Here is a 14,271-nt window from a genome sequence, read left to right as displayed (position 1 = left end):
ATAGATCAAAATAAAATTTTTGTATGGAAAACTTATATAACAAGACATTCATGTTAAAAAAATTTGGCAAAGAATATCTATTAGTATTCCGCAAATCATTCATATCGAGTCAATCGCACCATGCAAACTGGCTAAGTAGGTGTCGACATAGCTTCCGCTTAATAAAAGTTTATGCCTCTATAATACCCTACTGTCGAGAGCTCTCCATAAATTCCTGTTTCAGACTTCCCGACTACTACAGTGTATTCCAGGCTGAGGTCGCAGCCATCAAGGTAGATTTGCTACCACGGAGTGCATCCACCTTCTGAGAGGTGACCATTCACTCAGATAGCAGAGCGGCAATATTAGCCTTGAACTCATTCACAGTGCGTTCAGGGTTGGTCGAAGAATGTCTAACGTCGCTATCTGTAGCAGCTAGAGTTTTTGTGATTAGACTGGTATTAGTGCCGGGCCTCAGCGGATGAGTTAGCAAGGAAGGGCACCCTAGAATCATTATCGGTAGAATGGGAACGGATCGGTGCTCCTGTATCCTCTTGTGTTCTACTATTAGATTGCTGGGCCACGCGGATGCTTGTCCAACGCTGGGCCAGCATCGGTACTTGTGCGGTTGCAAAAGCCTTTTGGCCCAGTGATCGCAGGAGATCGTAGGAAATCTAGTGATCTCTTAGCCCTCAGTAAGGCTAACCACTCATTAATAGCGGGACTCTTGACAGGCCACTGTCCTATTGGCATACATGCAGTAAGAATGGGTATCTTACCGAATGCCGACTGTAGAAGCTGTTTGGAAGAAGATGCGGTAGACACAAGCCAGCACTTCCTGCTTGACTGTCCCCCGTTTGGGTAGGTCAAGACATAGACACTTGGGGACGCATACCTTCGGACTTCCCACCGAACTGGCGGGTGTTGAAATTAAGTGTCTGTGTAATTATGTATTGGCTACAAAGCGCTTCGCCAATCTGTAAGTCCGAACACGGGAGTTCTTTTTCTATGGCATCACAAAGGACTACATTATTAGTCTACGTGTGATCTTTGATCAGCCATCTAACCTAACCTCAATAATACTCGGAGACTATCGGTTGCTCACAACAAGTTCTACTTACAAGAAAAAATTTGTGAAAGTAACCTTTGTGTATTGTATTTTAATAGAAGACACGATAAAAATAGTTATAAATAACTCGATATATTTTACTGAATAATGACCAAATCGCTTTGAGACTAATCCTGAGGAAGTGGAAACATTGCAGATTCTCTTGATTCCATAGTGACGAATATTCTCAAAACAAAAAAATGTTACTATAGATAGAGACAAGTAATGATCCAAGTGCTACTTGGAAAACCAAAGTTTTTTTTTTTGTGAAAATTTTGCCCTTTGCCCTCTATTGAATATAAAATTTCGTGAAGATATCTCGTCAAATAAAAACAGTTTTTCATTAAAGGACTTGATTCTGATGAATCAGTTTGTATGTTAGCTAAATGCTAAAGTGGTTCGATATCGGCAGTTCCGACAATTGAGAGGCTTCTTCGAAAGAAAAGCGCGAATGCTAAATTCCAGACCGAGATCTCAGTAATTAAGGTAGTAGTTTCGTATATACAAACATAAGAAAAAAACCTAAAATATATATACGAGAAGATTAAAGCAAAATCTGTTTTACTGGTTTACTGGTCCGAAAAAAAATTCCAAGAAAACTTATGGCGACAGACATATACCCAAGTGTATTATATGTGTGAACCAGCCAGCTCGTGTAAACAATTATATTTGCTTCTAACGAAATTTATATTGCACCAAAGACATTATCATTAATTTAGCCACACATTAATGTTGAAATGCAGAAAACCGTTAAACAATTAGGCAATTATTAAAGGACAAAGAGCACAGCATACATTTGAATACATATGAACATATCTATGTGTGTGTGCGTGTGTTTGGAAAAATGTATCCATTTATTTCAGCGGCAGCTCATTAGTTTAGGCAATTAGACACTTCCACAGACAGCTTTCATCAGCCACAATTGGCCGCTGAAAGACACAGTGGCAACATCTTGCAAGTAAATATGACGCACATACATATGTAAATATGTGCTACACATGTACAACATATCTGGGAGTCGGCAAATGAACGCTGGTGCCAAAGTGTCAGTCGACATAACATCTCTTTATGAATCTGACGCTTTGGTGCCTGTTTATGTAGCCACAAGCACAGCAGAAAGCCGTTAAAATAAACATATAATATATTTGCATGTGTGTGGGTGTCTGCATATCAATTTATATTCTCGTTTATTTGCCACACGGTTATTATTTAACTGCAGAGATGCTTCTACTAGTTACCGCATAACTTTTTATGGCCACATAACGGCATTTATGGTTAATACCGACAGTATGACTTTAAATAGACTATAATTAAATTTAAATTACATTTGCGGTTATAACCTTATTTTGATTACCAGTACACTCTCTACTATTATATTATTTCAGGTTTGATTGTTCAATTAATTGCGATTTTCACTTTTCATATGGGGAATATATACTATGAATTTAATTTTGTAGAAAGGGAAGGGGGTATATATATAGTATAAATACATACGTGATGAGTTTTTTCCACGAAATTTTTTTTCTGAATATTTGAAAATATACCGTTTCATCAAATTTGATCCGAAGCTTACATTTCATCTTCTTTTCACAACAGGTATTAAATTTCACCTTCAATTCCGTCAAAATAATCAATCACAATCCCATTTTCCAAATATTTGTATAAGCCACTGCTGCGATGTTCTTCACTGCCTTCTCTAGTCTTTTCGGCAAAATCAATTTATTTTATTCAAAATAGTCTCCTTCTGCTTCAATACAGCTTTTTGCACGGTCCAAAAGCATGTCGAACGAGTGTTTTAGCTCGTTGGCCGGTATGGCCGCCAGTATGCCGGTGCAAGCACTTTTTAATGGCCTTTACGTCTGCATAACGCTTTCCTTTCATGGGCAAATGCATTTTTCCGAAAAGGAAAAAGGCGCATGATGCCAAATCAGGTGAATACGGGGAGTGGTTAATCGTTATAATGTGATTTTGGTCAAATAATCGGTCACAAGCGTCGTTCGTTCCGAGCAATTTTTGTTCGTCAGTCAATTTGTGCGGAACAAACCCTTCACACACCTTTCGTAAGCCCAAAAGTTCGGTGAAAATGCGATAAATCGATATTTTGGAGATGTTCAATTCCATTTTCATGAATTTCAATGATGCTTTCGACTGATGTTTGATGAACTCACGCACAGTTTCTATGGAATTTCTGGTGATCACGGATTTTGATTTGCCCACATGTTGATCGCCATTTATGTCCTCACGACCACTTTAATAACGTTGAAACCACTCGTGCACTCTGCTACGGCATGGGCAATCATCGCCATTAACTTGGTTCATCAATTGAAACATTTCCGTAAAAGTTTTAGCAATTTTAAAACTAAAAAATTTTTATTAATGTTGGCTTTTTTTCGAAGCTCATTTTCGCACCGATAACACAAATTTACTGACACTTAAACTCAATAACTTCACTTCCAATCAATGAAATGTCATGAAAATCACTGGACAATCGCTAAAGATAACAGATTCTAACGCACCAGTCGACATATATATCGCGCCACCAGGGGCCGCTAGATTCAAAAAGTCCTGTTTACTTTGGAAAGCCCCTTGTACATATATCTAATTTACATGTATTTGGGAATATTTTCCGAAAATTGGATGGTGATCTGACAAATATAATAGTTTCGGAGATAGAAGCGTATTTGTAAAAACTTAGTGTGATCGGCTCCCAAAACCTTAAAAGCATTTTTTTCGATACACAGCTCTCAAATTCACTGAGGAAAATTTTCCCCGAAATAGCTGGACCGATCAACTTGAAATTTTAAAACGAACTTCTCAATTACATTTGTCAGGTAATAATGAAAAGACCAAGATTTTTAAAATTATACGAACAAGTATTAGAGATCAAACGCATTACTTAAGAAATTTACGAGATACTCCATTTCTGTTGAGTGATAATACGTTTATTCAAAACAATATTTTGACGCGCATCTCAGTGATGAACTGATCTTTCTGGCAGTTTTAAACTACTTTCGGCACGGCTCATACCAAGTATGTCAACGATACAACGAGAAACAAATAGAAATTAGCAAACTTACGAGAATTTACAAAGTTCTTAAACTAATACCGAACTTTTGCTGAAATACCATATTAACTAGAATTTGTGATGGTTAAATTATTATTCCCGTTAACAAAAGTTGAAAGCGTTAAGCTCTTGGCAAACACAATATAAAGCACCATATCATCTGAGAATTGTTATTGCGTTATTATTAAAGATAGTAACTAGATTCACAAACTTGTACATATTATGTGTTTGAATATGTATGTGTGCACAAGTACTTTTATAGTCCCCGAGCAGAATAGTCTAACTGAGCATAAACTCAATACGACTTACGTAACTTTGTAAGTACTTATAGTGCGTATACGAAAATGATTGATGAGCAATTGTGTTTACAGCAGGAGAGCCAACATCTCAAGGATAACAACTTATTTGGGTTGCATATTTATATTTGTAATTCAAGTTGCTCAAAATATTGTAGTCATTTGTAACGATACTCAATTTATGTGATTAAATTTAGTAAGAGCTGGCTACGACGTTTAGAAGTGCAGATTTATTTGAGGATATACATATGTATAGTAGTTGATGGAAAAACGAACAAAAAACTATTATTTACGGCTTAAATCAAATCTTAAGAAAGCTGCAATTAGTCTATTAGAAGTAATAGCTTTACTTCAATTTTACTAATTTCCCATTATATAAGGACTTCATTGCTGAAGATTTATTGCTAAAATTTTCTAATTTTAACTCTTAAAGTAGAGGCCACTACCTCCGAATTTCGGTGGTAAATTTTAATAATTTGGACTCGTTCTTGGATCGTATGTCTTTTTATGAAATGGCTAAACCTTACTGAAGAGAAATGTCAAAAGAGCGGGAAAAAATATGGCGTCCTTTGCGGTCTCTATCGATCTACTTTTGTGACGTCCTTATTGGAAAACTCGTTATAATCCAAAGTGTCAAAAATTGGCTTAAAGCAAACATACCAGGAACAGTTTTATAAACACAAAATATAAAAGTAACAAAATCGATAAAAAAATATACATATGTATGTCTGCAGCAGCGCCACCTATCTTTTCACTAGTACACTCGACAATGTGTTTACTTTAATAGAATATCGAACTTTGAAAGTAGCCGATCGCTTGATCTCTTATGAATGCTTCTCAATGAAATTAACAATATTTTCCACAAAAGTAGGTATTACATAACAATGTGTTTTAGTTAATATGAGCCACAATTTGTAGGAAGACTTATAAATACGCCAGTTTTTTGGTTTGAGATCAAAATATTTCAGTAAGTCTTGGTAATTTTTCCAAAAAGTATTACTTAAACTATAACTTCATTTAAATAGTTTCGAAATTTAGTATTTTTTTTTATTCCATGTACTTTTTCTTGTTCGTAGCATATTAATATTGCTGCTTTGAAATATTAGCCGATTTGTAGGAAAACTTATAAGCTTCGTAATCAATTTTGCTTGAACAAGCTTGCTTAAACAGATATTATTAATATTTATTTGGTTAAGCTCAAACGTATTTGCTCAAGACTAAACAAACAAATTTTGGAAACACAAATACAACCCTGTGCGAAGGTGTCGCCTGAAGCCTTTTTGAAATCACTTGTTCTTGTTTCGTAATATTTTGCGGTTTGCGCTTGACATGATGACATTCAAAACATATACATAAGTAAATAAATATGTACGTATGTAAATGACTACCGACTCAAAATTTTGTGCGGCGGTGGCAAACATTTACATAAGTGATAAGGACACACTTAGAAAATGGTAAATGGAACAATTGATTTGACATGCTCCAGCTGATGGAGAGTGTTACATAAGTGCTGGAAAGCAAATAATAAAATTCAAAATAAAATTAGTTTCAGTGGATTATACAGTTATAAAAGCATTTTTATTCGCCAGCATAAATGTTTCTGACAGCTGATAAGGGACTAGAAATGACACAACTTTTTTGCTGCAATTCGAATTAAGTTAATTAAAATAGCTTAGCAAACATTTTACAACAACACACTCAACAGAATACGGTACTATATTTATTCGTTTATTTATTCGTTTCAGCAAAAGCTTCAAAACTAATCGGTGACAGTTACACACTCAACTCAAAGCAATAGAAAATAGCCCACCCGTCCACCGCTCGAAGGCATAGCGACACCAGAAAAGGCTAAGCAAATAAAGCAAATAGAAATCAAGCGCAAAATCAATAGCTGTCAAGTATGGATGTTGGAAAATATTTGGGATTACTGGCGTTGATGCTGCTCTCGCTGTTGGCGCTCTACAGCAGTCCGGTGGAGGCGTGCAGTTGCATGCCCAGCCATCCGCAGACACACTTCTGCAATGCTGACTATGGTAAGTGGTGAGGAGAGTGAGTTTGGTATGCGTGTATACACAGCCACTGTGACTGATGGACAGCACGGAAGGATACAGGACTCGTAACCTCCTTTAGGCAGGAAGCCGCTGTGTAAATATTACTGTAGCAAAATGTAGAGTATAGTAAATATAGGAAGGAAGCTGCTTCTGGCTTCGTTGTGCAGAAATAATACATTAAAGTGTGCCCGTACAAATTATATTATCTCATCATAGTCGCTTTAGAGTAGAAGCATAGCGCTCTAAGTGCGAAAAGGTGTCAAGATAGCTGAATGTTTTGTTTGTACGAGTGAAATTGGATATGCCTAGGTTTTTTTATATTTTAGAATTAAAATTAAATGGTGTCTCACTCAAGCTTGATTAATATTTTGTTTTTATTAATTTTACGTCCAAGAAGATATTCACATTCAAGAAATCAATTAAGGAAATAATCGATAAATATCGATAAAAATAAGCCAAATATTTATATATCTTTTTCATATAATTCAATCTAAGGAATATTTGTAGAAAATATAAACGAGTAGTCGATAGATTTCGATTATAATCGATAAATGTCGATAAAAGTAAATAAAATTTTTATTTATATTTTTCTTATGATTAAGTCGGAAGAATATTTCTTAGAAAATTTAAACGGATAATCGACAAATGCCGAATAAAATCGATAAATTTCGATAAAAAGTCGAAATATTTACTTTTTTATAATTTGTTTTACAGTAAAATTTTCATAGTTCAAGAATCATTCGAAAAAGTAAACGATAATTATCGATAAAAATTAGGCGATATTTGTCTTCTTATTTAATATTTGCAGAAAAGAATACTTTAAATTGCTATATTAATGGAATAAGAATGGAATGGAAATGGAAAATAAGCTACACCTGTCTTTAGGATTTGAACGAAGGAATACTTAAAATCGATACTTTAATGGAATTAGTCAAATAAATGATAAATATCGAAAAAAAACTAAATCATTATCGCCACAAATTAATCGCTTTTTTTTTTGTTTTTTAACAAGAACTAGCAGCAAGTATCTAGGATATAAATACGAAACTTTATTGGGTTCATGTGAATTTTAGAATTTACAGCTGTTAAACGGCACTACTTAATTTTAGAATTAATTTAGTGAGCTATCCGTTACTGGAATACACTAAAAGAAGATCCGTATCAACGCCATATGATATGAAATCATTTTCCAAAAATTTTTTGAGGAGCCCTAAGAAAATTAGATCCAAGGCTCTACATGAATTAGGTCCTGAAACTTGGAAAAGAATTTCCCAACTTCACAGTCTTTATATACTCGGTATAATTATCTTACTCGCATCTCGGTACAGAGGTTTCTTAACTCTAACACGTATTTCAAGGAATATCCAACAAAAAAATTATTAACTCTATTTACAAGAGAATACTATGTACAAGTATATCGAGATTTTGTAAATACCTTAAAATGTGTTTCATTCAGACAGTCATCGACTCTTCGAGCAGTCCTCGTATATTAAAAATACTTGCACGAGCCAATGCTTAGCAGCATTAAGACATTTTGCCTGCAGATTCGTTACAGGAAAATAATTTTCCCTATTTCCTTAAGCGTTTATAACCATTTGCAAAGGATTCTGAAGAAAAATTATATGAGCTGCGCTTGGATGCGCAAGCAAAGTTGAAGCTTCGAAGCGCTGTCTATGTTGGCGGCTTCTACAAGGAATCAACAGCTAACACTGGATTGACTGATTGTAGATATGTATTGAAGATTATTGCGTTACTCTAGACACTGCTTGTTGTTACAGCTATTAGTTTCTTTTGTGCTTGCAGTTAATTCCGAGTTCTCCGGAACTCCCGAGACTAGTTAATCTGTATCGTTGCAGTTCGCAGTATTTTATTTGAATGAGAACATGCAACTAAATAAACATTAATATTTCTCTATTCTGTTGCTCTTACGCTGGGGAAATTTGTTGCTTAGCTTTGTTCGTTTTATGTAGTTTCTTACACATTTTAATCGGAAAGGTAGTGCAGGTGTACGTGGCGTATACTTGATCTGCGATGAAAATTGGAGAATGTTCGTAACGAGAGGTGAAAGCGTAATTGTAATACTATAATTTGTGAAACGAAAAGTATTAGCTTTAATTGATTGTGATTGTAAAACTGGTTGCCAAAAAAATAACTAGTGAATTTTTAACCAGATCTAAACTAGTTATAGATAATACACGCTTAATTCGAACCAAAGTAATACATTAAAATTAGTTACTAATGATAAAAAAATTCTAACTAGTTGATAAATTGGGTTCTTTAGAACTTGCTAGACTCTAGTGACAAATAACACACAAATTCTAACTATTTGACAAAAAATACAAACTTTTTTCGAACTAAATTGAGTTCGTTAGAACTAGTTTGAAACTAATTACAAATGTCATGAAATTTCTAACTAGTTGATAAATAATACATACTTTTTTCCAACCAAATTGAATTCGTTAGAACTAGTTTGAAACTAGTTACAAATGCCATGGAAATTATAACTAGTTGACTTTTAATAACTTCAGAAATATAAATGGATAATGATAAAGGCTTAAATCGAGTGCAAAGAGGTAGAAGAAACTTGTTCATTTTTAACTAGTTCATAACGAAAAATCGATAATGTCAGCTTTATTTCATCTCAAAGTCAACAAGTTTTATAGCATCTTTATTCAACGTAAATAAGGTTTCTTCAAACTAAAAGTGCAGCTAGTTCATTCTAGACTACTTCGTATATATAAACTAGTTGCATATAAGATTAATGTATATCGTAAAGAGTTAATTTTTATTTTTAAGTGCCGTGGAAACGTCGTTGAAGAGGATATTAACAATCAATAAATCAATTGAAATAGTAATCGATATGTATCGATAAAAGTAAGTGAAATATTTATATAACTTCTATTTATGATTCGAACCAAAGAATATCTACAATTGCTATTTTAATCGATAAATGTCGGCCAAGAATCGAAAATTTTAATTTTTTTTAATTTTTTGACAATGAAAGGTTATCAATTCAAAAGTCAGTTGAAATATTAATCGATAAATATCGATAACACTAAAGCGATATTTGGCTTATTCTTTAATATTTGCAGGAAAGAGTACTTAAAATAGCTAATTTAAAAGAATAAGTAATCGATAAATCCAGATTACAATTGAAATAGTAATCGATAAATGTCAATAAAAATAAATTCGAAATTCGTCTTACTTTAATTTAAAATATTAAGTATTCGATTAATCCCTATACCAATTGAAATAGTTATCGATAAATTTCTCGAAAAAAGAAGCCATTTTCTCTTCTTCTTTAAAATTCGAAAGAGTACCTAAAATCGCTATTTTAATCGAATATGTAAGTAATCGATAAAAGTTGATAAAAAATCTAAATGGTAATCGATTATTATTTTTTATTATTTAGTTGTTAGAAATATTTTCCTGATTCAAATTAGAATGGTTCGAAACTAGTTTTGTATGAAATGCATTGCTTTAGGGGCATTAAACGATGTGATATTATGAATAAGGAGGCTAACTTGTAGCGAGAGCGACTGCTTAACTCATCCATATCATATTATCATAACTCACAAACCTTCTTTCACAAATTATTCAAAACTTCATTTGTTATTTTAAAATTTTCAGTTGTCATAATACGCGTAATGCGTAAGTCCCTCCGTTTAGTGCAAGACAACGTCGCATACAAAGTGGAAGTCAAGAAGTCATATAAGGTAAGTGAGCACTTCGAAAATGTATAAACCGCGAAAAGCAAGATAAAAATTTTAAATTGTGTACGCAGATGAACGAAGCCGGTCACAAGCTGCTCAAGCACGGTCGCATAGTAACACCAAACTCTGATGCTATGTGTGGCATTAATCTGGACATAGGCAAGCTCTACGTGATTGCTGGTCGTGGTCCGTATTTGAACAGTTGCAGCTATGTTAAGGAGTACCTGAAAATGTCGGTGGTTGAGAGGCGTGGTTTTGCCGGCGCATATCGCAAGGGTTGCAAATGCTCGGTGAGTATTACAAAATATTTGCATAGACTTACAATTTACTACAAAAAGATTTGCATGGCTGGAAAGGTACGAAAGAAACAATAGGTTAGGTTAGCTGAAATCCTGATCGTGAAGAAACGGTTATAGGTATATAAAAAAATGCTGAAAATGGACTAAGCACTCATGTATCGGCAAAGTGTTTGAATCCAATCACTTTAACATTTTACTTATAGCTTGTGAAAAACCAAAAACAATTTTGAAGTGCTACTATTTTCATTTTTCCCATGAGAACAAAAAATATAGTAATTAAAATTTTCTTCTTCTTACAGGTGCAACCCTGTTTCGGCCAAAGCTGTTTAAGTGAACACCAATCGGCAACCTCGTGCAAATGGTCGCCCTTCGCTAAGTGTGAGACCGATTACAGCGCCTGCATTCCCTCACACTACCGCACGCCCGAAGGCATAATCTCCAAGTGCCACTGGCGAAGAACGCCGGCATACAAGAAATGCATGTCCGATCCATAAATTGCATAACACATATGTACTAGTTATGTATGTATATATAAATCGAGGCAGTAAAAGAATTGAGCAAAATCGGCAAGAAATAGTTTTACACGAAAATTTGCTGCTTATTCTTCGTAGTTTAGCTGTATTTTACGAAATAATACTTATTTAATTTTAACATGTTACACACATACATACATACATGTACACTAAAATTGATATGTATGTATTGGTTGTAGTTGTACACGCGCAGCATTTCCATTTTGACATTTACAAATTTCATTGTTTCATTTAATTATTAAAATTTATTATTAATTTCAAATAATCTATCTAAATAATCTTTTTTTATTTACTTTAATTTAAAAAGGTTTAAATAATTTTTGTTGTTTTGAGATTATCTTTTAATTTCTTAGAACTGTTTTTTATTTTATATTTAATTTAATTTAAAAAATTTCAAATAATTTTTGTTTTATTTTGTAATTCTTTAATTTTAAAATTAATTTTTTTAAATTATTTTTTTTCGGTATTCTATTAAAAAAAAAAAATTGTTTAAAAATATTTTAATTAATTTTTCACTAATTAGGACCACTTACGTAGGTTGCCTTTTATATTTCGGGATTAGGCAACCCTAGTGTTGCAATCTAGCAACTCACAACTTCGTCGTAAAGCTTGGCATTTTTAATGTTATACATACTAAGAACATTTTGACGTACGACCGCTATTTGTGTTGCTTACAGTAACTTGAAATATGCATTCCGGCCGGACAAAAAATAGAATCAAACCACATTTCGAGCGATTATTTGTTACAACTTGGAACGTTGATTAACTTATTAAGATTTGGCCAGTGTTTATCGATTGTATGGTGAATTCAGTCGAGACTCCAAGACGGATTTCGTGAAGGTCTTCCAAAATCGGTTGTTGTTTCGAAAAGTATTGATGCTGTGAACAAACTAATATTAAAAGATCGTCATGTAATCTATTGTGAGATGGAGGCAACTAAAAGCATTAGTGGGACCAGCATACTGGTATAAAGCAATTGCGTGGGCTTTTGACTGTGAAAAAAATGTTCACGTTGAATCCCGCACAATTTGTCGATCGCTCAAAAAAGGCTCGTTTCTATTGGTCGTAAGAAATGTTAACAAAATAAGATAGCTGTGCTTCGAAATTGATCTATGACATCGTGACAGGAGATGAATCGTGGACTTAAGTCTATGAGCCTGAAAGTAAAATGCAGTCGACCGTATGGGTGTTTAAAGATGAGCCGAATCCAACAAAAGTGGTTTGCGCATGAAACTCATCCAAGCAAACAGTTGCCTGTTTTTTGGAAATACATACTGGACATGTCGCAACCATCTAACTCGAAAAACAAAGAACAGTAAATTCTGAGTGATATGCAAACATTCTAAGAAATCAGAAAAACCAACTAGAATTACTCTTTACTATCACACAAAGCAAACTCTCACACATCGACCGAAACAACCGCAATTTTGATCACTCAAAACATCGATTTGATGAGTCATCCTCCGAATAGTTCCGACTTTGGACCGAATGACTTCTTTTTATTTCCTTATGTAAAAGATAAACTAATAGGTAAACTTGTAAAAACACCAAAAGAGGCGGTTTTTGAGATACTTTAATCAAAGTGGCAAAAGCGCTTCGATAATTGGTTCAAACGCATGCGAAAGTTTATAGATCTTAATTGAGAATATTTTAGAACACGATAAAGCGTTTTTCGATTATTAAATTTTGTTTTCTTTACTCTAATCCCGAAATATAAAAGGCAACCCACGTACTATAGCACATTTTAGGTTCACATTTCCGCACGAGTAGTTTTATTTTTTTCCACATCTTCTCACTTATTCTTTTACCCTGTATTTCTTCACCTAATTAGAGCTTTAATTGTATGTACATAAATATATTATTAACTGTTATTTGTATTTATTGTAATAAAGCCACAAATAATACTTGTTTATATGTGTAAAAAAAAATTTACGAAAAAGTCGAATTTTATTGCAAATAAATTTTTAGAGAAGTGAAAATGCACTTACCAAATCCCTAGCATTGGGGAAGAAGGTCTGCTCGATCAGTGGAAAAGCGTCGCGACCCAAGCGACGTTGCAATTGCAGCAAGTGAGCAAATACCCAAGGTTTGTCCTGAAAAAATATTATTTTCATAAAAAAATATTGAAAAATAAGTAAGGTAAGCAGTAAGTACACTCATAAAAAAAAATTCAAAACCAATCTTCATCATATGCTACACACCTGAAATTGATAAATCGAGTGCAACGAATTAATGCTGGGCACGCCGCCATACTTGAGCCCGATAATGGTCGAGCGATAGTCGTTGGAACCGTCGCGTGGTGGTTGGCGTATCAGCACAAAGTCCGGTCGGAATGAGCGTGCCACCTGTTGAGAGAGAAAGAGTGTGTGAGTTTCAGCAAAAAGGCTTGCAAATAAATAATTATAGTTGTTGTTAAAACCGTCGTGAAGTTTGCTTTCATGTGCGTGAGTACCTAATGTGTCCCTGCTGAAATCCTTGAAATCATTTATGCAATGTAAATGTTCAATTTGTAGATAAAAATACAATTAAGCCTGCTGGCAACGCACGTGAGAGCAATTAAATGTGATATTTCTCCCAAAAGGATTACTGTGGGAGCTAAAATAAAAATAATTAATGTTCATGCAAGCGGATTTTACTTAACATTTACAGTGTTGGAAAGTTTAGGTCTAGGAAAAAGAAATCTATTATTTTTACATCAAATTGTGGGTTTTATTTAGCATAGTTCGTGGGTCTGATTTAAGCCAAAAGTGCTTTGATTTCTTCGGTAACTTGTTGCCATTTTGAAGGTATCATATAAACACTCATCCTTATTTGTAAAAACACTGGCGACAATCGATATTCAGATGTTCTCCTGAGGAGAATTTTTCATCTGCAAAGACCTCAACCATAGACCAGAATAGATAGTTTATATATATAGATCGCTTTAGTGAGCTTTTACCGATTTACTATATGAGTGTGCTCTTTTTCTCTTGGAACGAATGCCTCTCCTATAAGCAAAGGCTGTCATCTTATGGAAGATTTATTCTTTTTAGCCCTATATAATGTAACCTAATCGCTCTTCTACATCAAGGTATACGCACTACTAAAGACCAATCTATTGGAAAAAATAGTTCATTATTTTTATCTTTATCTCGATTGGAAAAGAAGTTGGAAAGGTTTTGAGCTACGTATATACTAAAACAGTCTCTAAGGTTAAGTTTCATTCTCTCGTCCATTCTTGACTGAGAT

The 14,271-nt window shown here is 34.0% G+C and overlaps 2 protein-coding genes across 5 annotated transcripts in view; one reads left to right on the top strand and one right to left on the bottom strand.

Annotated features, from left to right (window-relative positions):
* LOC120766772 (tissue inhibitor of metalloproteinase) overlaps window positions 1-11,289 on the top strand; it is a 62,232-nt gene extending 50,943 nt beyond the window's left edge. For all 4 annotated transcript variants that reach the window (XM_040092456.1, XM_040092452.1, XM_040092454.1 and 1 more), the window contains 4 exons: window positions 6,193-6,480; window positions 10,129-10,214; window positions 10,283-10,501; window positions 10,810-11,289. In XM_040092456.1, coding sequence (XP_039948390.1) covers window positions 6,348-6,480; window positions 10,129-10,214; window positions 10,283-10,501; window positions 10,810-11,004 — 633 coding nt within the window. In that variant the 5' untranslated portion in view covers window positions 6,193-6,347 and the 3' untranslated portion in view covers window positions 11,005-11,289. The remainder of the gene's footprint in view (window positions 1-6,192; window positions 6,481-10,128; window positions 10,215-10,282; window positions 10,502-10,809) is intronic.
* LOC120766771 (synapsin) overlaps window positions 1-14,271 on the bottom strand; it is a 155,222-nt gene that overhangs the window by 90,585 nt on the left and 50,366 nt on the right. The window contains 2 exon segments of the mRNA XM_040092451.1: window positions 13,032-13,136; window positions 13,245-13,388. Coding sequence (XP_039948385.1) covers window positions 13,032-13,136; window positions 13,245-13,388 — 249 coding nt within the window.

The sequence above is a fragment of the Bactrocera tryoni genome, chromosome 1 (genome assembly GCF_016617805.1).
Source record: "Bactrocera tryoni isolate S06 chromosome 1, CSIRO_BtryS06_freeze2, whole genome shotgun sequence".
NCBI lineage: Eukaryota > Metazoa > Arthropoda > Insecta > Diptera > Tephritidae > Bactrocera > Bactrocera tryoni.
This window is presented reverse-complemented; position numbering and strand designations above follow the sequence as displayed.